The sequence below is a fragment of the Hemicordylus capensis genome, chromosome 4 (genome assembly GCF_027244095.1).
Source record: "Hemicordylus capensis ecotype Gifberg chromosome 4, rHemCap1.1.pri, whole genome shotgun sequence".
Lineage (NCBI taxonomy): Eukaryota > Metazoa > Chordata > Lepidosauria > Squamata > Cordylidae > Hemicordylus > Hemicordylus capensis.
Genome location: NC_069660.1, coordinates 106152410 through 106179410, shown reverse-complemented (window position 1 = coordinate 106179410; position 27001 = coordinate 106152410). Strand labels below are relative to the sequence as shown.

The 27001-nt window shown below is 42.8% G+C and overlaps 2 protein-coding genes across 13 annotated transcripts in view; both read left to right on the top strand.

Moving 5' to 3' along the window:
* The first annotated feature begins 651 nt into the window (after window positions 1-651).
* DEPDC1 (DEP domain containing 1) lies at window positions 652-22876 on the top strand. 8 transcript variants are annotated; one of them, XM_053249077.1, is made up of 12 exons: window positions 652-818; window positions 6590-6855; window positions 7349-7496; window positions 10694-10794; window positions 11941-12071; window positions 12605-12652; window positions 13589-13729; window positions 14169-15026; window positions 15689-15861; window positions 16165-16341; window positions 17209-17394; window positions 22348-22876. In XM_053249077.1, the coding sequence occupies exons 1-12, from the start codon at window positions 771-773 to the stop codon at window positions 22486-22488; spliced, it is 2418 nt and encodes an 805-aa protein (XP_053105052.1). In that variant the 5' UTR covers window positions 652-770; the 3' UTR covers window positions 22489-22876. The 8 variants fall into 8 exon arrangements, with proteins under 8 accessions (XP_053105052.1, XP_053105051.1, XP_053105053.1 ...); XM_053249076.1 differs by lacking the exon at window positions 652-818 and adding an exon at window positions 3869-3991 and having other exon boundaries at window positions 7373-7496; XM_053249078.1 differs by lacking the exon at window positions 652-818 and adding an exon at window positions 3869-3991 and having other exon boundaries at window positions 10694-10740.
* A 134-nt stretch (window positions 22877-23010) lies between these two features.
* RPE65 (retinoid isomerohydrolase RPE65) overlaps window positions 23011-27001 on the top strand; it is a 27901-nt gene continuing 23910 nt past the window's right edge. For 4 of the 5 annotated variants that reach the window (XR_008306877.1, XM_053249095.1, XM_053249096.1 and 1 more), the window contains exon 1: window positions 23011-26856. Coding sequence is in view for 4 of the 5 variants with exons in the window: in XM_053249095.1 (XP_053105070.1) it covers window positions 26795-26856 (62 nt within the window). In the remaining variant the exon portion in view is untranslated. Of the gene's footprint in view, window positions 26969-27001 lie in introns of all 5 variants that reach the window. The other variant, XM_053249093.1, reaches the window with a different exon arrangement.

Genomic DNA, 27001 nt, shown 5'->3' with positions numbered 1-27001 from the left:
CAAGCCCATGGAGTTCGATCGGCGTAATTCCTAGGAAGCGTGAAAGAGAATGGCATTGCAGTCCAGTCCACCCCCGCCCTAACACTGCTGGGGCTTAATGCCTCCCTGGCAGGGAGCTAACAGCGTCTCTGGCCTCGATTGTGTTCCTGGCTGTGTTAAACTCTGTCCTGAGAATTAGCTGATCATCAAACAACGGCGCGTGTCGGGGCGGGGGTAACTAACTATGCATTCTCCGTGCACAGCCCAGAGGCAATTACGACTCGATCCAATTAAATGCGGACTTGAAATCAATGGGCACAGCCTCGCCTAACATACGGCGTAGGATCCGGCTATCGGCAGCGCTTTACGTTCTTTGGAAAATACTAGGGATGAAACGTTTGAAGGCGTTCTTGGATGGAACTTCCTGATTTCAGGCACCCCTTATTTTCTCTTCCTTGCACTCCATCATGTGTTCACACGTTTTCCTAACAACGACATGAGGTGCAAACTCTGTAGTCCAACCCATGTATCATTTTACACGGGAAGGACGACAAGCCCCAACTACCTGCCAGTGCCAACCTTCCTTCTTCCGTTCCTTGCCGTCCAGCTGGCTGAGAGAGCGGCTTCCCTCCGCCCTGTGTGTGTCACGTGACCCCCGCACTCCTCCAATCAGAGGCTCTGGGGCGCAGTTCAAACCGTCAGGCAGCGGGTCGTTACAGTAGCTTGGCAGCCGTACCTGCGGGTTGTTTCCTGCATGCCTTTCCTGCCGCCCACCGTCTTCGGGTCGCGATATGGAGAATCGGGTGGTGTCTCCGGGTCCCTATCGCGCTACCAAACTAGTAAGAAAGAGGGGGAGCGGGCCGGAGGCCCTGGACGGTGACCGATGCGGGGAAGGCAATAAAGCCGAAGGGGTTCAAAAAGAGGCGTGGGGGAGGACTCTTCTGGCATAGCGCCCCGAAATGGGAGAGGGGTTACGGCTGTCAGACGGGGTGGTCATGATTGCATAATGTGGGTCCCTAGGATGCGTGGAGTTTACACGGCAATAGATTGTTTTACGCAGAGAGGAGGCCTTAACTAGCACAACCAGTGTAGTTAGGGTTGCTCCACGTGTTACCAGCCGAGGAATTAAGGTACGATCTGTGCATGGGTGTTACAATCTCAAAAACAGGTTTTCTGCTCTCTGTACACATACGTTTGTAAATTGCAGCTGGCTGAGACTCTCACCTCTAAATGGAGTGTAAGCCCTCCACCACACACACACACACACAGGGAGCCCACATGCAGGCTTCAGGTTCCTTCCTACCGAAAGTGGTTTCTGTATAAGGCTGCTAAACATTTCATTAAAAACTTTGAAATCTAACATTTCTGAAGTTGGAGATTTTCCTTTTGATTTGCTCTTTCCCAAGGAAATATCACACATAAGGAAATGTCTTACTAATCAGAGGCATAGCAAGGTTGGAGTGGGCCCTAGGACAAGTAGGGATGTGCACGGAACTAGGGATGTGCACGGTCCGGAGCAGTCCGGACCGGCACCGAATGGGGGCCTTTCTTTAAGGGCGGGGAGGGCTTGCTTACCCCTCCCGCCTCTTTGCCCCCTCCAGCGCCCGTATTTAACAGACTAACGGGGCGCTGGAAACCAGCCCCTGCCGTGAGCAGATTTACCCACCAAAACTACCAATACCCCTGCCGCCGCCCGCCAGCCCTCCCTCCCTCCCTCCCAGCTGCCCGCCCGCCCGAGGACTCACCCAATGCTTTGGAAAAAACGAGAGGAGCTACCGGACGGAGCTCCTCTCGCTACGAAGGCCTGCTGCATACTGAAGGCGCTTTGCGCGCGCATGCATGCGCCACAAAGGACGCCGATCACCAGAGGCCCGGTCTACCCGCCGGGAAAAGGCCGGGTGGACCGGGCCTCCGATCGCCGAAGGCCCGGTCTACCCGGCCTTTTCCCGGCAGGTAGACCGGGCCTCCGGCAATCGGTGTCCTTTGCAGTGCGTGCATGCGCGCGCGCGCGCAAAGCGCCTTCAGTATGCAGCAGGCCTTCGTAGCGAGAGGAGCTCCGTCTGGTAGCTCCTCTCGTTTTTTCCAAAGCATCGGGTGAGTCCTCAGGCGGGCGGCTGGGAGGGAGGGAGGGCTGGCGGGCGGCGGCGGCGGCAGGGGTATTGGTAGTTTTGGTGGGTAAATCTGCTCGCGGCGGCGGGGGCGGCTGGTTTCCAGCGCTGGAGGGGCGCTGGAGGGGGCAAAGAGGCGGGAGGGGTAAGCAAGCCCTCCCGCCCTTAAAGCAATACCCCCCACCCAGACCCGAACCAGCAAGGGCCGAACCGGTCCGGCAGTTCGGCCATTCTTTAGAATGGCTGCCGGACCGGTTCGGACTCACCCCTACACGGAACCAGCAGGGGCTGTTCGAAGGTGGGTGGGGGACACCTTTAAGCATGGGGGAGGGTTCACTTACACACACACCCCGCCGCATTTCCCCCACGAGCGCGTCCTTGAAAACTGTACTGGCGGGGCAGCCACATACCTTCCTACTTCCCCGTCTCCTTCGGTCTGGAAGTGATTGGACGTAGCATCCCCTCTTCGGTCACTTATGGACCAAAGGGGACGGGGGGCAGGGAGGTACGCTGCCACCCCGCCGGTCTGGTTTTCAAGGGAGTGCTGGAGGGGGAAATGTGGGGGGGGAGGGTGCACTTACCCCCATCCTTCAAGGTGTCCCCGCCTCCACATGCGAACTGGTTTAAATGCGGGGTTCTGAATCTGTTTGGCATTCTAGGAATAGAACGTGGAACAGATTACTGCACATCCCTGGGGACAAGGACTAAAGATGGGCCCCCTGCTTTCTCTTCCCCACCCCGTGTCTTTGGTACAGGAGAATAGTAAGAACATGGTAAAAAACAAATCATTCTTGGTATGCCCTTTCTGTCACTTCTATGTAAATAATATTGCACACTTCCCATAAATGCAGACACTTTCTCATACACACACAAATTCTCCTGGCTCAGAATATTTTTTAACATATATACCTACTACGATCACTTCATATATTTATACAACATCAGCAGTGAAGAGCACAGAGCAAACTGGCAACCTGCCCCGATTTGGGGGGGGGGGGTACCGGGGGGGGTTAATCTTTTTACCGCCTGTAGGCAAAAAATATTTGCCACCCCGGGTTGGGGGTAAGTTAAATCTTTTTAAAAAGCTTTTCAACTGCTGCTGCACCGCCGGGATGGTAGCGGGCACTTGCAGAGGGGAGGGGAGGCAGCGGCGAGAGCTCCTTCCCTGAGCCTGCCTGCCACCCAAATGACACAAACACAGAGGCCAAAAATGGCCCAACCTGTCATTTGGGCAGCAGACAGGCTCAGGGAAGGAGCTCTTGTCTCTGCCTCCCCCGCCTCAGTCTCCCCTTACCTTCACGAGTGCCCACACCCTGCCGGCCAACCCCTGTCTCTGCTACCATCCCCACTGCACAGATGCGGCTGGGGAAAGGTTTTTTTTTTAAAGGTTTAACTTGCTCCTGACCCCCCCCCCCCGAATTTGCCACCTCTCATAAACTTGCTTCCATAGGCAAGTGAGTATCTTGCCTATGTGTTAATCCGCTCTTGAGGGGCACTCTCTGTATCAGGAGCCAACAGCGTGCCAGAAAGTCAGGAAGGTGGAGGACGAATAGCAAGCTGTCGCTGAGCCCGTAGGCCACCCTCGCTTAAAGGGTCACTTGTTTCCCCACCCTGTTGAATTTTAGCTATGCTCCTGCTGCTAATCTTTATAATTAATTCTCTTAGCCAGCCATGCGTGGGGATGTAGCAAGGCTATGCGTGCCAGAGAAGGAGGCACCTGATTGGCTGAGTTCCAGTTGGCCGGAGGAGGCACCTGATTGGCTGGGTGCTGGTTGGCCCGGCAGCTGTGAGGTGGCGGCGGCGGCAGGCCTAGCCTGGCTGCAGTCATGACCGCCGCGGCCTCAGCTGGGAGGAGGTGGGAGGCAGTGGGATGGACTGGTCCTGGCCCGGGCGGTGCCAGCGGGGTGAGTGGGGAATGAGCGGTGGGGATGAAGACCCCGTGCCTGTTGCAGCCTGGGTTGGGAGGGAAGCAGGTGGCGGTCACCCATTGGAGGCCAGGGCAGGAGGGAAACAGATGGCGGGGCTTCCCTGTTTGCTGCCCTGGAGGAGGAAGGCGGCGGCGGAGGGGCCCTTTTTGGCCACCTGGTGAGGCTCTTTTGGAGGCCATTGCTTGTTGGCCGTCCTGGAGGAGGAAGGCGGCGGGGCCCTTTTTAGCCACTCGGTGAGGCTCTGTTCAGATGGTGGGGGGGAGGAACAGAAGGGAGGTTGTTGGCGGGAGGGAAATGGGCGGCAGGGCTTCCCTGTTCGCTGCCCTGGAGGAGGAAGGTGGGGGGGGGGCTTTTTGGCCACATGCTGAGGATCTGTGCAGTGGGGGGAGGAACGGAAGGGGCAGAAGTGGTGGGGGGAGAGGTAACTGCCGGCCCCAAAGAGCGCACAGGTGCTTTGTGCGGGGTCGGCTAGTATTTACTTATTGTTCCAGGCCCCACTGCAACCTTGCTACACCTCTGTACAACCGTCTTACAGTATTATAAGCTTTTGAGGTCTATAGATCAGATGCACTTAAGTGGACTTGCGTGTGCAACTTCATGGAAGGAGCACTGGTCTTGTGGTTGCAAGCACAAATTGTCCCCTTTGCTAAGCAGGGTCCACTCTGGTTTGCATTTGTATGGGAGACTACATGTGTCAGAACTAAGACATTCCCCTTTGAGGATGGGGCCTTTCTTGGAAGAGCACCTGCATACTTGCATGCAAAAGGTTCCAAGTTTCCTCCCTGGCATCTCCAAGATATTACTGAGAGAGATTCCTGCCTGAAATGTTGAAGATGCCACTGCCAGTCTGTGTACTAAGCTAGATGGATCAATGGCCTGACTCGGTATAAGGCAGTTTCCTATGTTCCTATGCACCTAACTTGAGTGTTGATTCATGGTGCCAGGTGCGTAACAACGATAGGGCAAGGGGAGACAGTTGTCTGGGGGCCCCACTGCCTGGAGGGGCCCCCCAGAGGCACCTCACATGACTCCCCATTGCCCCCTGCCCAGCCCCAAGGCTCCTCAGCCACTTGCCCTGTTCGCCGTCTCTCCAGCTTGTTCTCCTGGCTGGCAATGGAGGCAGCAGACAGGCTGCAAAGAGCTCCTTTTCTCCCGCCTCTCAGCTGATCGGCGGGTGGGCGGGGCTTCCAGGGAGGTCTGGTGTAGGCCTCTGTGAATCCTGAACTCGAGTAGGGCCCAAGCCAGCCAGGAAGGAGGAGGCAGCCAGAGAGGCCTCCACTGTTCTCTGCAGCAGAAGACCCCCTGCTGCCAGGTAGAGTGTGAACTCCTTTTTGTGGTTACCTTCCCCACCCACCCCACCCGGATATATAGGGATCTGCTTGCCATAGGGCTTGGATATGGGGGGGAGGGACTGAGAAGTCTCTGTATATTTATTTTTAAACAGCTTGGAAAATTTGCTGGCTTAAAAAAAACTATGTAAAAAGTCCTAGAAGTAGCTTGTTTCATGGCAGAAAATTACAAAAACTTCTGGAAGAAACAGTATTATATTTATTTTATTCATTCATTTATAAATACACTTATGTTCAAGTTGTTTTGCAACCCAGAAGGTCTGAGTGAGAACTGTGAAGCATGTCTTGTGCTTTTATTTTATTTTTCTTGTGTGTGAACTGCTCCCCAATAACTTACAGGGACTTCAGAGTAAATCTGGCCAACATGTGAATATGCAGCATCTCCATTCCAGAGGAGATGTGTGTTAAAGGGCTTTAAAAGCCTCCTGTGAAAAACCTCCTGGAATCAAACTTGACTGAATTTGTTCAGAATTCTGAGAAAACAAACATAGGTTCACCCTACATGGTTGAAAGTCTTCTTGGCTAATCTGCAGCGAGGGGCCCATTTTAATCATTCATCTTTCTAGTGTGTTCTAGGCATTAAAAGTAAAACAAATGTATAGTACTCAATGTATATCACTATATATTGTGACGTGTGCGTGTGTGTATTCAGTGAAATGTATTTCTAGGCAGCATACTTATTTTGGAATATCAGACTTAAATCCTTGGGTGCCTGGGGTGTGCGGAGGCCCTGGACTTTGAGTGGGGGGGGGCCCATTTTAAAATCTTGTCTCTGGGCCCACTCCAACCTTGCTACGCCCCTGCATGGTGCAATGGGAAAATACCGAAGTCAGTATGAAAGAATGGGGCTTAAGCATGAAGTGATTGCATGGCTATCTACTACTTGCACACCTGCAGAATCTACATTTCGGCATACCTTTACAGTCCTATGATTCTGCCCTTAGTATGGTAACCCATTAACACCTTTTAAACTCTGTTACCTTACTTGCAGCTTAGAAGCTAAATAAGTGGATTTTTCCCCTATGTTTACAGTTGACTTTCTGAATGAAGTGGGGATCCTGACCTGCATTAGTAATTCATTGTCCGTTTTATGTGTAGCTTGGGGTTTATTGATAATCCGGTTTCAAACTACAGTACATATCCTGTCAAGTTTCTTGATGCCATTTTTGTGCCATGCTTTGTTTTGTGCTTTTTGAAACCAAATTTCATCTCTCCTGCCTTGCAGTGGAATGAAGTTACCAAATATTTTCGCGCAGAAATGCCACGAAGGAAACACAGGCAACACTTCAAAAAATATGGGAATTGTTTTACTGCTGCAGAAGCAATCAGCTGGCTTCATGAATTGCTCAGGAATAACAGGAATTTTGGTCCAGAAGTGACTAGGCAGCAAACTGTTCAGCTGTTAAGGAAATTTCTAAAAAATCATGTGATTGAAGATATAAAAGGAAGATGGGGTTCCGAAAATCTGGATGACAACCACATCTTGTACAGGTAATATGTAGCTACACTGATAGAACCTAAACAAAAAACTACTATAAAATTTTGACTTCCCTATTTCTTGAATTATATCCAAGTGTCAATATATTCTATTTATAGTTTTTGTTTCATAATGCCTTCCCCCTTCAATAGTATGTAGAATTTAAAGTTAGATGCAGCACAAGGCTAAAATCTAGTTGAATGCTGTAATGTGCAGTATATTATGCTACACTTGTGACAAAAATGTTGAGGAGGGAGCATTTATATTGTCCTACTTAAACACCAAAAGAACTCTTGTTCTTCCTAACTTTATAGTACCAATTTGTGTCTGATGAATATACTTCCTTAATGAAAATTGTCACCTTTTGGATTACTGCTGGTTGAGTAATGACCACTTTCCCAAATATTTAATTACTCTTCAGGCTGGCTCAGAGTGATTTGTGGAGCTATATGAAAATTGATTTAAACTGATGTATTGTAATGTTGAATTTCCCCCCCTAAATTATAGATTTCCTTCAACTTCCCCTGTTAGAATTTTGCCACGTCAGTGCCTGAATGAGGACATGGATAATGTACCTAAAGGAACAGAACATACGTTTAAATTATCACATTTTTCCAAGAGAACTCCTAAAAAACATGAATTCCAGGAATATCAGGTAATAGGTTGTTGTTGGCTTTTATGTTGGATATTTTACTTCAGTTTTAGAAGAAGAAAAGCTGTATTTCTATAAAACATCTCTGGCAGAAAGAACACACTACATTTTATTCTCTTTGGGTTATGTGAACCATTTCATTGTGAGTTAAAGACAAAATAGCACCTCTGAGTTTATTTATAAGGTATATGTTGGCACCTGGGGGCTGCTTGGTCAAAGCTGAGCTTCTGAAAGGCTATTTCTAATCTGCTAGTTGCCAGCATACAGTCTCTCTCTCCTCACATCCTTTCTGGAAAGGAATGGAGAGAGAGAGAGAGATGATCAAAATAACGAGCTTAATGGAGCACTCATTCCATTAACCTTGTTTAGCGGGAGGGTTACTTAGGCAGGCTGCTGTGGAACTACCAGGCTCACCTGTGAGCCCGGTGGTTCCGATGATCACTAGAAACTGGGCGGGCCTCCCTTCGCCCAGTTTCTAGTGATCGTGGGAATAGTTTCATTTGAAGAGCAGGGACCTCGTGATCTTATGTTTAGGCTTGGCTATCCCAAGCAAGCCAAAAGTTGTGGAACTCTGCCTGCAAATATAGCATATCATCACACCTGTCTAAAACAGTTCATGGCAAAAAGGAGAGGAAGAGAGAAGGCATTAGGAAAAGGAAGAGAGTGAGTTTCTACATTCTCTTCTATAACATCTGGATACCATGGTTCAACCAGTAACAAAATGACGGCTAGAATCCATGAGCAGCAGACACCACTGAAGCAAAACGAAGTTGTTGCCATAGAATTTTGCATATTTTGTCATCTTCCTAAAGTCAACATGATTCTGAATATCCCCTTAGCATTACAATCTACAGTACATTTTCTCTGAACAGAACATATGAATAAGTCTACTTAACATATACAAATGGCTTCCTTTTTATATGCATGCATAATACAGTATTTTTAATGGTAGCTATTAGAGCTGTCTATACAGAGTACTGGAAGAATGAACTTTGAATATTTATGTTCACAAAGTGCCTTTATACTTATGACTCTTAGAAAGTAGATTTTTACATAATTAGTGTAGATTGTACACCTGAGGAAGGATATATTTTATTTGAGGGGACAATGAATATTTAAATAAAACTGCACCCACACCTGAGTTTTTCTGTGGAAATGAACAATTTAACTTCAGGGTTTTTTTAATGCAAATATTAAAGATTTAATACAGTTTTTAGCTCTGTATAAATGCAACATGTGCCAACACTGACAAGTGCACAGTGACTCCAGATACTGTGAGCATATGATGAGTTCTGAGCAGAGGTCCCTGGGCCATGTAATCAGTCATGGATTATAAGATATCTGTTCTTGAATTTGGGGGTTGGACCTCCCATTTAAAGGTATCGAGACTTCCATATAAATGAAAGGACTGGTTCTATGTCCCACATCTGCCCATTTAGACCGGGATACCCCAGAGAAAAAGATTCATGACTTACATTGGATTCAAAGTTGGAGGCTTAAAAACAAATTCTCAAAGCATTAAGAATTCAGCAGATGCCATCTCTTCCCCTTTCAACATGACTGAAAGAGGTTTATCTCTGTAGTCCACTACACGTGCACGGGGGCTTTGTAGACTGGAGGCCCGTGTGGGAGAGAATGTACTTGGTTGGTAGCCACATGCCTCCTTACCAACTTGCTGAAGAGCCCCTTCTTTTCAGCCATGAGTAGCGTGTAATATTTTCCTGTTCTGGCTGATGTAAGAGGTTCTGTTTGCAGAAATGGTGCTGTGCACAGCGATCAGCTTCTGAGATCTCTGCAGACAGGCTAGAACAGGGGTGGGAAAGAAAAAAATATGGTGGTACTCAAGAGAACTCTAGTAATAGTACAATATAGCAATAGCAATAGCACTTACATTTATATACCGCTCTATAGCTGGAAGCTCTCTAAGCGGTTTACAATGATTTAGCATATTGCCCCCCAACATTCTGGGTACTCATTTTACCGACCTCGGAAGGATGGAAGGCTGAGTCAACCTTGAGCCCCTGGTCAGGATCGAACTTGTAACCATCTGGTTACAGGGCGGCAGTTTTACCACTGCGCCACCAGGGGCTCTTATAGCAAGTACTAATGAAAAATGCTTTAATACAATGTAATAAGCATGTAAAATACCAGTTTGGAGTGAAAGATGAAAAAAATAGAAATAAATACATGAAAAATAGAACATATGATGAAAAAGTAATTGGAAAAAATGAGAGATAATGCAGAAGATAGTCACAAAAAGAACATAAGGAAGAGAACGTATGGCGCTATATCCTCCTGTGAGATCACAGCTTGGATTTGTCGTACATTGGCTGATGAAGAGCATGAAAACGTGGTTTTAGCACTACACATTATCTTCTTTATGTTCTTTTCTTGAATATCTTCTGCATTATCCCTATTTTTTCCAATTGTTTCATCATATGTTCTGTTTTTCATGTATTTCGTGGTTTCTGTCTTTCACACCAAACTGGTATTTTACATGTTTGTTAAATTGTATTAATGCATTTTTCATTAGTACTCACTATCATGCTATTACTATGGAACAGAGATAGGCAATAGTCTCCTTCCAGCTGTTTGTATTGACCTGGAGGGTGATGCCAGTTGTATTTCAACAATAGATGGAAGGCCAAGATTTCCTACCCCTGGACTAGAATCATGCAGGATTTACAGTTCATCAAAGAGGCATTTGAAAATGTGAGATTGGATGAAGGGAGAAAGTTCTAGGTAGAACTGGATGGTTATGATAGTAATGAAATAGGTGGTACTGAAAACCATGTGATGAAGACATCCAAAGACAATGTCCTGTGAAAGAATAGCAGAGGGCCAAGAATGCAGCCTTGGGGGACGTCAAGGGAGAGAGAGAGGAAGTAGAGGGGAAGCTTGCCCCTATGGAAGCACTGAAAAAATAACTAGCCAGGAAGAAAACCAACTGAGGACCTAGAGCAAAAAGAAAGTCAAGTAAGAGAGAGTGATCAACTGTGGCAGAGGAGATGAGGGTGGAGAAGAGACCTTTCGGTTTATCAGTGAGGAGATTGTGATTTTGTTGTGGGCAGATTCAGTGGAATGCAGAGAGCAGAAGCCAGAATGAAGGGTGTCTAGCAGAAATGGGGGAGGAAAAATTGAAACGGTGGGAGAAAGCAGCAGAGATGCAACTTTATAACGTTGATTGTTTCTCTATGTAGGAAAACATAAGCTTTGTAAAAAGTGAAAAAAAGATGGCACACAGCAGGCGAGTAACCCAAGTAGACATAGAAGAAGTCTGGAGAAACCTTGTTTTGATACAGTGAGTGAGAAATGGTTTTCTTCCCTCCGATCACTTTCCCAATAGAGCAAAGGACAGAATCATTAACATATGGGGCACAGATAACAGCGGTGTCTCAATTATCAGCCTAGGTTTTCAAAGTATTCTGTTGCACAAATGTTACTTATTTTGTAGGCTATTTTTTTGGATGAGCATGTTGAGGCCTGGAACTTGTGAATTTATCAAGAATTTATCATTCACTGAGTTAATTCAAAATATATTCCAAAATTTATTTATTTTTGCATTAATTTTTATTGATTTTAACAATATCTTAAACATCTCATTACATTCAGTTAAATAAAAATTGACTTCCAGCTCACCAATCCGCGCGAATCACTAACTATACAATTAACCCTTGCTATAATAATTCAAAACATATAACCTATATCTTACCAAACTTGATTTTAGTCTACTCAACCTGCTAATATTACTAAATTTCAAACCCTGTTGAAAAATCAATATTAGGAAAATCGTTCTTTAGGTACAGTAAGAATGATTTCCAATCTTCTTTAAAACCTTCCAAATTTTGATCTCTTACCAGTACTTTTATATATTCAAAATTTTAATATTTCTACTAAATTATAAAAGATTCAGATTTATTTTACCAGCTTGGTATAATAATGTATTATAATATAATAAATATACCAGCTTCCAAATAGTATATTTGGAAGAGAAAATACTGTGTCTGTGGAAGAGCTTGTTTTTGTTGACTCGAATGCTTCATAGGACTGCTGCTGTACTTTCGAGATAGCGGCTCTTTGGCTTTCTCAGTGATTTTCTTGTCTGCGCTAATAAATTTCACTACTTTCAACAGGATGCTCCAGACACTAAAGAAGAACTAAGTTTTGGCGTAGGCATTACTTTGAAAGATAAGGTGGATTCTTTTGATCACTTTTCCATATCATGACTTTTATTTATTGGTCACCGACTAGTAAGGTCCACATGACACACATTTTAAAAGGATGAAATGTGAATGACTTGGCAGCAGCACAAACAATATTTTAAAAAGATTATGCTTATAATATCATAATTATTCAAACTCCATGTTATGCTGCATTCCTTTTTCCTGAAAAGCTTTCAAAGTTATTTGCTCTGTTTTGGGAACTGTCTGCTCCTTTCTCCCCACAGTTTGCAAACTATTTTAGGTATACCATCATTAGAAGAAGTCTTGAGCCCAGCACAAGTAATTCCTCAGTATGTAATGTACAACATGACTAATATAAGTAAACGGGGTGTTGTTCTTCTACAAGACAAATCAGGTAAAACCAAAAGGTGGTGTTGTTTTTTGCCAAAATATTGTGTGTGTGTGTGTGTGTGTGTGTGTGTGTGTGTGTGTGTGTGTACATAGTATTGTATCACAGTCTAATAATGTAATCCCAGAAATGCAGATTGAGAACTAGTAAGTCTCAGTTGGTTTCAACATGTTTCCAGGTAAACATGCTTTAGCATCGCAGCCTAACTCTGGGGAAGAAGGAACAAAGTTAAATTCTAGAACCTGTGCTTCTTGTTATAACCTATATATATTTATATCTGTTAATTATTTAAATATAAGACAGTGTAGTGCTGGGATTAGAAAACCCAGGTATTAAAACCCAGCGCGGCTATGGAGTTCATTGGGCAAATAGATATCTCTCAATCTAACCTATGACTCATGGTTATTGTGAAGTTTACAATGAGATAGCTGCCTGAATACCTCCTTGTATATACTGCCTTGAATTATTTGAACTAAGGATGGGATACAAATATAAATAGGAAGAATAATGGGAACTTGGAACTTTTTCTTTTCTTACAGAGGACCTTCCTCACTGGGTACTGTCAGCTATGAAGTGCTTAGCAAACTGTAAGTTAGACAAAGAGATGGGTTTAAATTGCACATTCTTCAACAAAAACAAAACTGGATGAGCAGAGTAAAAATGGTAACCTCTTTTAGGCTCCTCTATCTATCTATTTATTTGATTTTTATGCCACCTTACCCAGCTGGCTCCAGGTGGTTCTATTCTGGAAATGAGAAGAGGGAACCTCAAAGGTACACAGAAGGTGTAAGAACTTTTGTCTTGCTAGATCCATCTCCAGTAGAGTTCAGCTATATTATTCAGGTTCAAAAGTGGAGTCTGGTGTGATAGATCTCTCCTGTTCTTTGTCCCTGGCATTGGAGGTGTGGTGCTTGTGAACACAGTGGTTCCATTTTTAGCATTTAGAGCCAGTAGCCATTAGTAGACTTCTCTTTCATGAGTTTATGTACTCCTTTATTAAGCTGTCAAAGCTAGTGGCTTTTGCCACATGTTGTGGCATTGAATTCCATAGGTTTATTGTGCACTGTAATAATTTTTTACTCAAAAAATTAAAAAAACATGTCGCTATCATAGCTTCCTGTGAAATATCTAGGAAATTCCATCTTCCTGCTTAATTTTTCCAGGAAATGGCAAGTGCACCTTTCGGACTTATCTTCCTCTGTCTTTCCCAAAGAAATTCCAGATCCTGTTCTGCCTCTCACGTGCTCATCCTTCTACAGTCAATTACTCTTCCTTCTCTTTAGTATAATGATTTTTAATCAGTTTTATCATTAAAACCTATATTTGTATAATTGAACAGTAGCTAATATTTTTTGTTGTGCATTCTGAAAGATTGTTCCATTTAGTATAGTACTTTGTGCATGTGATGACTAGTGAGATTTCACGCATTCTTCCTCACAGTGCTGTCCTCTTTTTAAGTATAACTGAGATCAATATTGCAAATGCACACAAACACCTTCCCTCCCCCCCTTTCTTGCACTTAGGGCCTAGAAGTAATGACATGAGCCAGCCAACATACGTGGGCTTTGAACGGGATGTGTTCAAAACAGTGGCTGACTACTTCCTTAGTCTCTCTGAACCTTTGCTTACTTTTGAGTACTATGACTTATTTATGAACGTCTTAGGTATGTATTCATTTACATGTTCTGTAATTCTGTGGCATCTAAAGCATAATGTGTAACTGAGAGACTGGACTAAGAGGGAAGTCGCTCTGAGCATCCTAGCTTTCAGGATGCAATGCGGCTTCATTCTTAGGATTAGAATCCATTATACATTCTAGTGACTCTTCATTTTTTTCATGCAATAACATAATCCTAATCTTGGTATGTACTTAATGCTGATCATAGAATGATTTGTTATGTGTCCTTTAGTCTTGCATATATGGGCTACTTGTTGCATGTGTGTGCGTGTGTGTGTTTGAATGACCTCTGACTGAGCAAGTGTTCTTTCCACATTACTAATGCTGAACTTGACTCTCTGCCTTCACGTTTCTGTCTTGCATTGCTGACTTGTGTTGTCTTGTCACACCACCTGCATCTGAATTTGTATTTCATTTTCTGATAGTTTTGTGTGGCTACGTCACAATTCCAAATAGATCCAGTGGAAAATCTAGTATCCGGAATGATTTGGAAGTTTCCAAAACTCCACACTTAAACTCTTTCAAGTCAACTGAATGTCTTCTGCTCAGTTTGCTCCATCGTGACAAGAAGGATGAACCTGGGACTTCTGAAATTGTTTCTAAAAACTGTACAGCTGAAAAAGAATGTGCTACAAAGCCACCACATTGTATTGTGGCTTGTAAACATGCCCCAGTTCACGAACGAATAAGTGGCAGTTGTCACAATCTTTCAAGACTGAAAAATGAACAATCTCTGTCTCTCAAACTTAAAACAAGATGTTGTTCTCTAGAGGGAATTGTAGATGCATCCTCAAGCAAATGTAATAAAGATGGATTAAAAATATGTTCTGAACCTGGAATTCACATCATGCCATTTACAAATAAGGAAGACCAACTTTTGCACTCCGAGGCTAAACCAGACCCTTCATTGGATCTTTGTTCAGATATCACTAGCCAAAAACAAGAACATGGCTTCAAGAGAGTTTCTGCATTGAATGTTCCTGACCAAGAGCTCTGTAGTAGTAATCACAAACCAAAGCAGCTTTGCAGGTCTCGGAGTCTACGTGGAAATAGCAACTCCAGTTGGTGTGGTGTCCATGTTCCAGTTGCAGAGATCACGATAAAACTGAATCCAGTAGTTCCACTTGGCCAAAAAATCCAAAATACTACCAAAGTGGTTGCTAAAATAGGAAGTAAACCTGGAGATTACAATATGGCCATCAAAAAAAGACTCTGGAGAAGCACATCAGAACTTTCAGAAAACACATTTCCCCCCAGCTCCTTTTTGTTGACTGGCACATCAAGTAAGATTGCTTTCCAGAGCATGACTTCTGTTTGTTTGTTTCTTTTTAAACTAACTAGTTTGCTTTTCTGCTTTCTTTTGCCAATAGCAGGGTTTAAAATTACTAAACAGGTTCAACAAGATTTGTCAAAAGAGATCCTATGGCCTGTGAAGTTAAGTAGTTTTTAAAACTAATATTTTGCAACTCAAGCATCAGCATCTTCTGTCATGCATGCTAATGCAAAGTGTGTGTGTTCTGTCTATGCTATAGAATTTCTGTTGTTCAGCATATTTGCACTTGGTACAGTAAGTTAGATTCCTTCTCATCTATCCAATGTCTGGAGAAAAGAAAGCCATTCCAGTTAGACCCTGGATTTACATTATTTCCAACACCTGTATACCCAGTGAGATAATGCATGTAATTAGAATATACAGCACAAATCAGAGTAAAAATAAATTCAGTTGGTCATTATGGAGCAAAATGAGGTGAGTTTAGGATGATCTCATTGCAGATGCCTAAGCAAAAGCAAATAACTAACCTCTTAGTTGTAGTAACTTATTCTGTTGTTAAAAAATGCTTATTTGATTCCCTCACCCACCCCTGAAATGACACATACCAAATTGGTAAGGCTGCTTTTAGTGTAGATTATGAAGCATATTGTACCCCTAATTCTTAATTCTTAGGTCTGTTGCAACCTCATTTAGAACGTGTTGCTATTGAAGCACTGCAGATATGCTGTGTGTTGCTTCCACCACCAAATCGCAGAAAACTGCAACTCTTAATGCGTATGATTTCTCGAATGAGTGAAAATGTTGATATGCCACGACTTCACGATGCAGTTGGCACCAAGTCTTTGGTAAGTTTCATTGTTAAATTATTTTATTTATTTATTCGATTTATATACTGCCCTTCCAAAAGTGGCTCAGGGCGGTTTACACAGAGAAATAATAAACAAATTATTTAGTTGTATCTATCTATATTTTCTGGACTTAAATTATCTTTTATAAGGAATATTACTGGAGTTATGGAACTTCCTTGCTAATCTGTCATCACTGCAATAAGGAGATGTGACTTGGTATGAAACGTAGCACTAGAGTGATGCTACAAATACTTGGTGCAAATCCCTTTGTTTCATAACAGCTTGTCTAAATGCTTTCAGATGATACAGACATTTTCTCGGTGTATTTTGTGTTGTGAAGAAGAAGTAGACTTTGATGAGCTGCTTGCAGCACGATTAGTTTCCTTCCTTATGGATCATCATCAAGAAATTCTAGATGTCCCAACGTATTTATGGGTTGCAGTGCAAGACCACATAGAGACTTTAAAAACTACTCAGGTGCGGAAAGTAGTTAAAGCATATCTGTCTAGTACTTGATCTAGATCCGTAGTAATGCGTATTGCCCAGGTTCAGATATAGTGTACTGCAATTTTTGTACCTCTCATTTAATATCAAAACCTGTGAAATCTTGGTTTTGGGGGAGGCAGATACTGAAAACTCACTGATCTTCCAGTTTAGGGAAACAGTCCATATATAAAAACATATGTTGGTGGGACACTTTTGCTTTTAATGGATTGACTAGTTAAAATGCCTTAATGTCCACCATTTCTTCTTTAATTCTTCACACAAATAGCTTGGGCAATCATAGATATGTTTGCACTGCCTTTAAGAATATTTTTAAAATGCTTCCCTTGAATAGCTATACTGTACACTTTTAATTCAGTGGTAATACTCTTTATATAGCATTTCTTTCTTAATTAATGTGAAGCACTTTGAATTAATGGCCTGGTTTGCACAATCATTTAAATTCATGTTTAATGTGGGATACTGACATTAGTGTGATTATATGAACCATGCCAAGGTGGTATATGGCCCGAGGTGAATCTGAGATTCCCACCTTGGTGTGAGTTCACACACAATCACACTATTGTTGTTAACCTACATTAAACCTGGATTTGAATGATTGTGTGAACCAGGCGATTACTTATTTGATGATAAGATAGCCTGAATGATTATCTCCATCTTAAAGATGGAAGGTTGCAGTAAAGTGACTTATCCCTTGGTAATTTTCTGGCTGTTTTAGGATTTGGACTGCTTGCTTCAAACATAGAGCTCTTGATCTTCATCAGTACACCCTTAACTTTGTTCTGTCTGGGAGGGTAAAATGCCAGAACAGAAGCTTTTAACTGCTTTGTCTGTTTGCAGTTGGAATGCCTATCAGAAGAAATGAGCACCATATTTCCAACCTACTCTTATTGCAAGAGGATAACATCTCAGGAATTTGATGAACAAAAGATTTCTACCTCTCAGGCTGCAGTTACAGAGCTTTTGGAAAATATTATTAAGGACAAATATTTATCTCTGAAAGACAAAAAGAAAAAGCTGAAACAGGTAACAATCATTAGTAAAACATTCTTAGACATTACTGGCAAGCAAGAGGCTTTAAATTCGAAGGATGATTGAAGAGAGTGTAAGCAGTTAATTGCCTCTGGCACATCATACAGGGAATGAGATGTTTTGAAGTGTAGAAAGCATGCTTCTTGCTTATTGGATCTATGTTTGAAGACTGCTACAGCCCCATCCTGTGTTGGTGCAGTAGTACTGCCACTGCTACAGGGGCATGCTACCCTAGCAAGTGAGGCAGAGACATATAGCTCTGCCCCTGTTTGCTGCTTTAAACTGGCTGCTTTTAACCCAGCATTTTTGTAGAGGCAGGATTATGTTTGCACTAGTGAGATAGTACTACATGAACCCTTGTGGTGAGGTGTAGATAGCCATTACTCCTTGCCCCCACAAAGTCTGTTACGAACAGAATCGCATCAGTGGTCCCTCACACTCAGTTCTGTCTAGACTGGCAGATATCCTGACTAAGGAACTGGTGCAGGAAAATCAGTATAACATGCTTTCATATGAATGCTCACATTAGGTGGGTGGGATTTTGTATTACTTTCCCTTCCCTAGGAAGCCCTCTGTGCCACCCAAAAACATGTCCCTGAGGCTGTGCAGCGCTTCCTTTGGTCAGGATGTTTCAGATGGATCTTTCCCAGCAATACCCAGAGATACTAGGGACTGAAGCAAAGACCTCCTTCCTGCAAAGCATATGTTCATCAAGAGCAAGTCTGTAGTAGAACACACAAACGTGTTTACCTCTCCACATCTCAATCCTATGTACTTTTACTTAGAAATACATCTCACTAAGTGCAATGGGTTTTAGTTTTAAGTTAATGTGCGTAGGATTGCAGATTGTTTTAGAGTACTAGTATTATCAAATAAATTGAACTTTTATTTGATAATACTAGTATTCTAAAACAAATTTCTCATGAAAATTGTGTATTATGTTGAATAAGTAGTCTTTCATTGTGTTCCAGCCTGGTTTTTTCAAGGTCATCCGACACACAACTTAATGTAATCTGCTTTGTGATGAAGTGCAACAATTTTGGCAGAGTTTAATACAGAGGATTTCTGTTCTCTTGCAAAAAAAAAAAAAAAAACAAGTTTCTCTGAACAAATTACTATACAAAATATGTACTTGTCTCAGGGTTTCCTAAGTAAGTCTTATGACTCGAATCCAGCTCTAAGTAAGAAGCTTTTAAATAGCCAGGTTGTTGTTGTTGTTTTATCACAATCTCTTGCAGTGAGGCAGACTTTGTGGGAATTTGAAATGTTTCTTAAATTCAGTCATATGTGTCAATGTAAGCTGATGCACCAACTCCATACCTAGTTGACTGCCTGTTTATGAAGCATTTTCATTCTGAATAGTAAAAAGTCTAAGCCAATCAATTATAGCAGAAAGAGATTTTAAAACGTGTGATGGTATAAACTATAATTTCAATGTCAAACTTTTATTACAGTCTTAGACCAGCAAATAAGCCACAATTTGTACCACCCCTACCCCTTGTCCCAGAATGTCAAGGTGGTTGTATTGTGCTGCTTACAGCTCCCAATGGGCCGAAAGGATTTTTGTGTGGAGGCCATATTGCAATCAATCACTGGGATATACTGAAGAACATCTGTTTCTGCAAATACACAATTAAATTGTGTATGTGTGCTATTTTACTACTACTAATAGTATAGGACCATGTATGTGTACAGCTCTTTACATCCAATGAGATTGATTGTGCATAGTGATTACTATTTCGCATTCATACCCTGCTGCATACACGCAGCCATGAGTATGCAAAATACATATGATTTTATGTACATTTGTCACAAAGACATGGTGATGACACAAAGACCCCACATAGCCTAGTAATATTGTGTTCTATATAGCAATAGCACTTACGTTTATATACCGCTCTATAGCCGAAGCTCTCTAAGCAGTTTACAATGATTTAGCATATTGCCCCCAACATTCTGGGTACTCATTTTACCGACCTCGGAAGGATGGAAGGCTGAGTCAACCTTGAGCCCCTGGTCAGGATCGAACTTGTAACCTTCTGGTTACAGGGTGGCAGTTTTACCACTGCGCCACCAGGGGCTCTATATACAAGGAGAGTCTGGAGAAGAAGCAGAAGGAGGACTATAACCAGACACCAAACTGAGATACAACACACAACTTCATACAGGATGACTGTTTAAGATCAGGGACATCCAAGCAAGATGTACAAACAACTCCTGATTGGGGTAGATAACATAAAGTGGAAATTAATTTGGGCTCATGACTGCTACCTGCCTTAACCATTACTTGGGGACATGGCATATTTCACTGTGCTCATGCAAATGTTCTGGGTCCATCAAGACTCCTTAAGACTCCTCCTGGGTCAATCAAGACACCATAGTTCATAGGTACCCCAACCTGTTTCTCCCCACAACTATGCTCAGAGTGCAACAGAAAAACAAGAACAGAGTTAACTAACGTCTCATCCCTACCCAAAATGAAAACAAGAAAACCAGACACAAAACTATATGTCCTAGCCTGCTGTAAGGACAGTTAAAGCAATCACACCCAATAAGGAGTAGAGTTGTGCCGTCAAAGTCGGTGTCAGCAACTGGTGACCCCACAGCCATGTGGTTTTATTTGGTAGAATACAGGAGGGGTTTACCATTGCCATCTCCCGTACAGTATGAGATGATGCCTTTCAGTACCTTCCTATATCGCGGCTGCCCGAAATAGCTGAAACATACCAGCGGGTGTTTGAACCAGCAACCTCTTGCTCCCTAGGCAAGTTACTTCCCTGCTGTGCCATTAGGTGGCCCTCAATGAGGAGTACCAGCTTTAAAAAACAAAAACAAAATAAAGTTCCCAGCAGCAAGCACCAATTCTGTACCAAAAATTACATGCTGGCTGACAGATTGCTAGGAGGTCTGCTGGAGAATAACTGGAAACTGTTGCACCTCCTTTTATAGCCTGTGAGGCTGACTGGAAAGAGTTCTCATTCCATTCTGTCCATAAAGCAGATGCTGAAAGGATTTCTAGAGCAGGCATGACCAACATAAAAGGCCTATTGTGGTGAGCAGCCCTAATGACTAGATTGTTTTCTAGCTTCAGTACTTTCAAGTCCATCCATCAAAACAGATGGTAAGAAGGGCATGTGAGAGAGGAGTGTGGGTGTGAGTATAAGACAGATGAATCAAGACCCTTTCAGGCCCCTGGAACAAATTACACCCTCTTCCTTATTCCAACTAGATTATTTTTCCAACTCTCCCATGGACCCTGTTAATTTGGCTGCCCCATTCTTTTGGTTTGACTTCAATCCTCTATCCATTGGCAATGTCAAACAGGGGTGGAGTTTCCAAGTGACATGAGCAATGCCTGGTTTACAGCAGTTTCCCCAATGGTGAGAGAGACTTGACAATAAAACTGGAGCCAGGAACTACTGGGCATGTTTGAAAGATGTCTGACCCTTTTCAGCTGCTAATGAATACCTATTCAACAGCTCCAAGTAACAAGCTGCCAAAGGCTGGAGAAAATATTTTGTTGGCACTTGGAAGAGAAACGGGTTGTTCTGCTCTAATCCCTGGATTCTATTGTATATGGTCTACATACTCTTGAGGGCTAGAAACCTACTTTTTAGAAAGGTTAACCTCAGATTATCAGGAATTTAGGAGGCAGGCCACACAGTCACAGTAAGTCTATAATGCAGTATGAAATGTCGCAGCATAAGAACACTGGAGAAGCCCTGCTGAAGCTGACTAAACAGTAGCCAGCCAGGTGTTTTTACAAAGTCCAACTGAGGCCTAGAGGCAAAGTCCCCTCCTGCTTGCCCTTCAGGTATCCAGAAGTACACACATCTGAATTTGAAGATTCCATTTAGCTCTCATGGCCTGTAGTTGCTCTTCACTGAATTGGCCAGATCCCTGTTTAAAACCATCCAAGCTAGTGGCCATTGCCATAAGTCATGGCAGTGAATTGCATAACTACGTAGTGTGTGAATAAGTATTTTCTTATGTCATTCCTGAATCTATTGCTTGTCAGTTTCATTAGATGATCATAATATTATGAGAACATTTGTTTGCTATTTTGTTTTGAAGAATACATAAACATTGTATTCTTCCTCAGTTCCCCTCCCAAAAAGCTAAATAAAGATAAAAAGAGCTCCGCTGGACCAGACCAACCCATCATTTTGGTTTCTTTTCCTATACTTTCCCCCATCTCTAGGATGTCCTTTTTGAGATGAGATGAGTAGATCTCCACATAGTATTCCAGATCTGGCCACATCATAGGCTTATCTAAAGGCATTATTCCTGGCTGTTTTGTTTTCAGACTCTTTCTTAATAACCCACCGCATGGAATATGCTGTCTTCACCACAAGCCAATACTTACCCTGAGCTATTCATGGCAACTCCAAGATCTTCCTGGTTAGTTACTGTCACTTCTCATCAGTGCTTATGTGGTTAGGACTCCCTTATCCCCCCAAAATGCAACAATTTTGCCATGTTGTTGCTCATTCTTCAAAGCCTTTCCTTTTGGAGCTCTTCACACACCAGCGTTTTCACTATTGTGAACAATGAGCCAGCATGGTGTAGTGGTTAGGGTGCTGGACTAGGACCGGGGATACCCAAGTTCAAATCCTAATTCAGCCATGATACTTGCTGGGTCACTTCTCTCTCAGCCTAAGCTACTTCACAGGGTTGTTGTGAGGAGAAACTTAAGTACGTAGTACACCGCTCTGGGCTCCTTGGAGGAAGAGCGGCATATAAAATGTAAAAAATAAATAAATTTGGTGTCATCCACCAGCTTGGCAATCGCTCTGCTCATTCCTGACTCCCAGAACCAATGTCATCTTTGCAAGGCTTACGAACTGATTGGTACACAATTGGCTCCTTTGTTCTAGCATTGCATACAATATTTTTTAGGTAAAGTCTGATTCTAAATAAGTGGCACTGTATCTCTTTATTTCTCAGTTTCAGAAAGAATATCCACAAATCTATCAGAATAGATTTCCGACCACAGAAAGTGAAGCCATCTTGTTTGTGGACAAGCCCACAATTAAGCAGCCAATGCTCAGCCTGCGAAAGCCAAAGTTCCGTGGGATAAGGCATTAATGGATACCTTTTCAAAACTCATGTTTTGATGTTTGTAAGGCATGAAAAATGAGCTCATTTAAGCGAGCAAATATATGCAAATGTGAATTTTGTTGAAGTGTGTTAACACAGGCTAGTCCTACAGTTTCCTTGTCATACCCAATGTTGTTGTTTCCATATTCTGATGTTTACAAATCAACCCAACAATTGTAAATAGTATTGAATTGAGTGACATGCAAATGAAGGTAACAAGAATGCAGATAGCAATAGCCAAAAAGATGGCGGACAAGGGGGCTGTAGTAGTACCGGTAGTACTGAGAAAATGAAGCACTTGCCCTGTAACTCTTGAATGTACAGTTTTGGAAAGGACATATTTTTACATACCACAATAAACTGACATTTTGTGTTCTCTCTCTCTCTCTCTCTCTCATATATATATATATATATATATATATATATATATATATATATATGCTATACAGTTGAATTGTAAGTACAAATGTGAGTTTTTTTAATTTTTGTGTGTGGTTACCAGCCTTTTAAAAACAAGTGTACCCCTTCTTCCACAAACCTTCAGCTCAGGTATGCCATAGAGGTGTAGGTGTCTGTTTCTCTGTTTGTACACATGTATACACACACACCACACACATACAAATTTAAATGTTGCAGTTAAAATTAAAGGTAAGCCAGTGACAGGCTACTGCAGTCACTGGCTTACATCCAGATTAATTTACTCATAAAATGAGTACTCTCATTGAAATTAATGGGATAGGTTTATTTGTCCTATTAATTTAATTCCACTTAGTGCTCATTTTCTGAAACCTGTCAGGCTGAGGGGAGCGTTACACAGGTTCAGCATGTAGCCTACCAATTGGGAGCAGAGAAGGAAGGTCTTCACCCTTACCTTCTGTAGTGGACACATCATTGAGGTTGTGTTGGCATCAAGCCACTGATTCTTAGATGGGGGAAAAACAGTGTGGCAGCAGGAGGGGGGAGTCAGGAGGGCTTCAGGTACTTCTTGGGAGCCCTTCAAGTACTGCTAGAGGTACTACTACCTGGGAACCCTTGGATTATTAGAAACCTTATGCAAAGGTTTTATTCCCTCTCCATTGGCTTTCCCTAGTCAGCTTTCCTTGCCCTTTCCATGCATAGTCACAGGACACATGCTTTGTATTTCTTTTTTTGTTACAGGGATTCTCTTTCATAAAGGTTACAAGATATTCTCCTAACAGCCAGTCCTAATAATGTTCATTTTTCAGTCCTCCCTTATCTTTTTAAGTCAGACTACTGTCTTTGTTTTTGTTTTTTAATGAATCTTCTTTTCATTATTCAGTGTAGAGATTAGCAACTTCAGCATTTGTTTCTCTGAAACTCAGTGAAGCTGAAAAACTATGATTGACAGACTTAAGAGTTACCTAAGAGGGACTTAACTAGGGATGTGCGAATCAATTTGTGGCTGAATTGATTCAACTCGAATCTGGTCGATTCAAGTGATTCAGCCTCAAATCAAATCACCCCTGGGGACACTGACCAGATTCAAAATCAAATCAAATCACCCTATTCAAGCTTGACTCGATTCGACAATTCGAGTCACCATTTTGTCCCCGCAATGCCAGCCCTCCATGCTTCTCCGTTACTCTGGTTGATTCCATTGCACTACCGTATGTTTGGATGGCGTGCTCCCTTGCTTCTTGGTGTGGATTCTTGGTTGTGAAATAACTTCTTCCTAGGAAGAAGTTATTTCAAACCGAAAATCCACAACACATACTAAAGGTAAAGTGTGCTATCAAGTTGATTTCTACTCCTGGCGCCTACAGAGCCCTGTGGTTTTCTTTTGGTAGAATACAGGAGTGGTTTACCATTGCCTCCTCACACGTAGTATGAGATTATGCCTTTCAGCATCTTCCTATATCGCTGCTGCCCGATATACTAACAGCGAGGATTCGAACCGGCAACTTTCTGCTTGTTCATCAAGCATTTCTCCACTGCCCCATTAGGTGGCTACACAGCACATACTAATTCCTAATAATTCACCCCTTTGGCCGATTTCCTTTGTGGGGTTGGGTAGTAGTTGGCACCATGGGTGCCAACCCACTTTGGTGCCCTCAGTTCTTAAAAATTAGGCCAACTGATTTGAGTTTGAAACAAATCAAAACTGAATCGACCCCAGATTCAAGGCAGCAGATTTGAGCTCAAATCAAATCCAGTTGATTTTATTCAAACTTGAATTGAATCACAAAAATTGATTTGTGCGCAACCCTAGACTTAACCAGTATAACACATGACCATAAAGCGTTTGAAAATAAAGGTATCTGTTATTGTAAATGGCTTAGAAATCATGAATTGCACATAAAGGATGTCTTACATTGCTTTTGAAAATGTGTTTTATACAGATATATCAAAACCCCTGCTGGCAAAAAAAAAAAAAAAATTAGTGGATACCTGCTGGTTGGTTCCATTCAATAGATGAAATGTAGCCCCTGCCCCCTCCCCGCATTACTACTTAGCCATTACAGTATTGCACTTTTAGGGGTGTTGTCACAATGCTGTTATGACAGTAAAAAGCACACCTGGCAGGATTTCCTTCTTGGGCAGAGTTGTAGCAAGGTCACCTGTATTCAATAAACAAACATTGGGGATCCCCCTTTAAGTTTTTTGTGCAATGGCATAAGCACTGTGAAGTTTATTATTATTATTGTTGTTAACATACTGCCACTCCTCCTGCTCCTCTTCACTCCTGTCACTTGCCTCCTGCCCCATTGCTCCTCACCCCCCACTGTTGAGTAGCCATTTCATGCAGCAGTGAGCGGGTTTCCATGGCTTCTCTCCATGCTCGAACAAGAAGAAAAGCCATAGAATCCCTTACCGCTGTATGACTGGCTACAAAATGGGGGGCGCACATGTGCCCAGGTCAGGCATATATGTATCTTCCATTTCCTAGTTCGCTCATGCAGCACTGAAGGGTCCTATGGCTTCTCTCTCTGTTTAAGCAAGGAGGGAAGCCGTAGAACACCCCCCCCACTGTTGCATGAACCAGCTATCAGGGCAGGAGGCAGACAGTGGGGGCAATGTGTGCAAAACACAGCAGCCAGTTTGGTTTCTGGGTCATCTTGAAGAGACCACATTACTCCTATATTAGTCCTATATTAAAAGAACTACACTGGCTACCATGTGTTTCTGGGCAAAATACAAAGTGCTGGTTATAATGTACAAAGCCCTAAACCAAGCCTGCTCAACTTAGCCCCCCCCCCCCAGCTGTTTTTGGACTACAACTCCCATAATCCCCAGCCACAGTGGCCAATAGCCAGGGATTATGAGAGATGTAGGCCAACATCTGCAAGAGGGCCAAAGTTGAAAAGCCCTGCCCTAAACAATTTAGTCCCAGGGTATTTAAGAAAACATCTTCTCTATGATCCCCACCACCCACTGAGATCATCAGGAGAGGTGCATCTGCAGTTGCCACCAGCTCATCTGGTGGTTGCTCAGGGAGGGGCCTTCTCTGTTGCTACCCTGAGGCTCTGGAATGTACTCCCTGCTGAAATAAGAACCTCCCCATCTCTGACAGCTTTTAAAAAACACTCTCAAAATGCATTTATTTACCCAAGTTTTTAGAATTCTGGTTTTAAACTGGTTTTAATTTCTGTTTTAACTTGTCTTATGTTTCCTGTAAACCACCCCAGAGACATGAGTTTGGGATGGTATACAAATATAATAAATAAACAAAATTGTGTGCTATATCATTATAGTGGCATCTGCATTGGTTTCTAAATATATTGGGAACATTTTTTTTAAAATATTGCCCTGTTGCAGGGGGGCGGGGTGGAGGAGGGGAGAGAGAATCATTCTTTCTAAATATAACTTAGGGGAGAAAACTTCTAGCTTGAGAAAATGTTCTGTAAAGGTGCTGCCTGCACGCCTGTAAAGAAGAATAGAGAAGTTTAAACTCTTGATAAACTAGTAGTTGTCCTAGATACTGTGTCATGCTGTGTGTCATGTTCATCAGAGCCTCTCCATTACACAGCAAGGAGTGTATATTCTTGAGCACGATGGTACACTGGGAGACCTTGCACATGTTTCCTTGGAGCCAGCAGTATGCCTAGGGCCCTTGCCCATTCTAAGCTGGAGGTTTGGGGAAATGGGACACAGTGCTGGTGCCAAGGAGAGAGCACGTTACAGGCTGTGTGACTATCGTTTATTTTCTTTTTCCTTGTTGTTTCTTTGTAATCCACTTCTGCATGGGGATTTAGGTCTCTGGAAAACATTCAAAGACCCTTTGAACAGCAGGACAAAATCTCATAAAGCTTCAGGAGGATTTGAGTGGTGAAAGATGCTTCTGTTTCCTGGGACCAAGCTGATTGGCTCATATGCTCCCTTAAAGCCATTGCTCCCGTTAGTAAAACCGAACATTCATATAAATAACCAGCACACATCTCTGACTGCTGTACTCTGCATTTGGCTTGGGAAAATTCAAATCCTTTCTCAGGGAGAAAATGTCCAGCCAGTGAGTATCCGCTAGACATTTCTCTGCACAGAG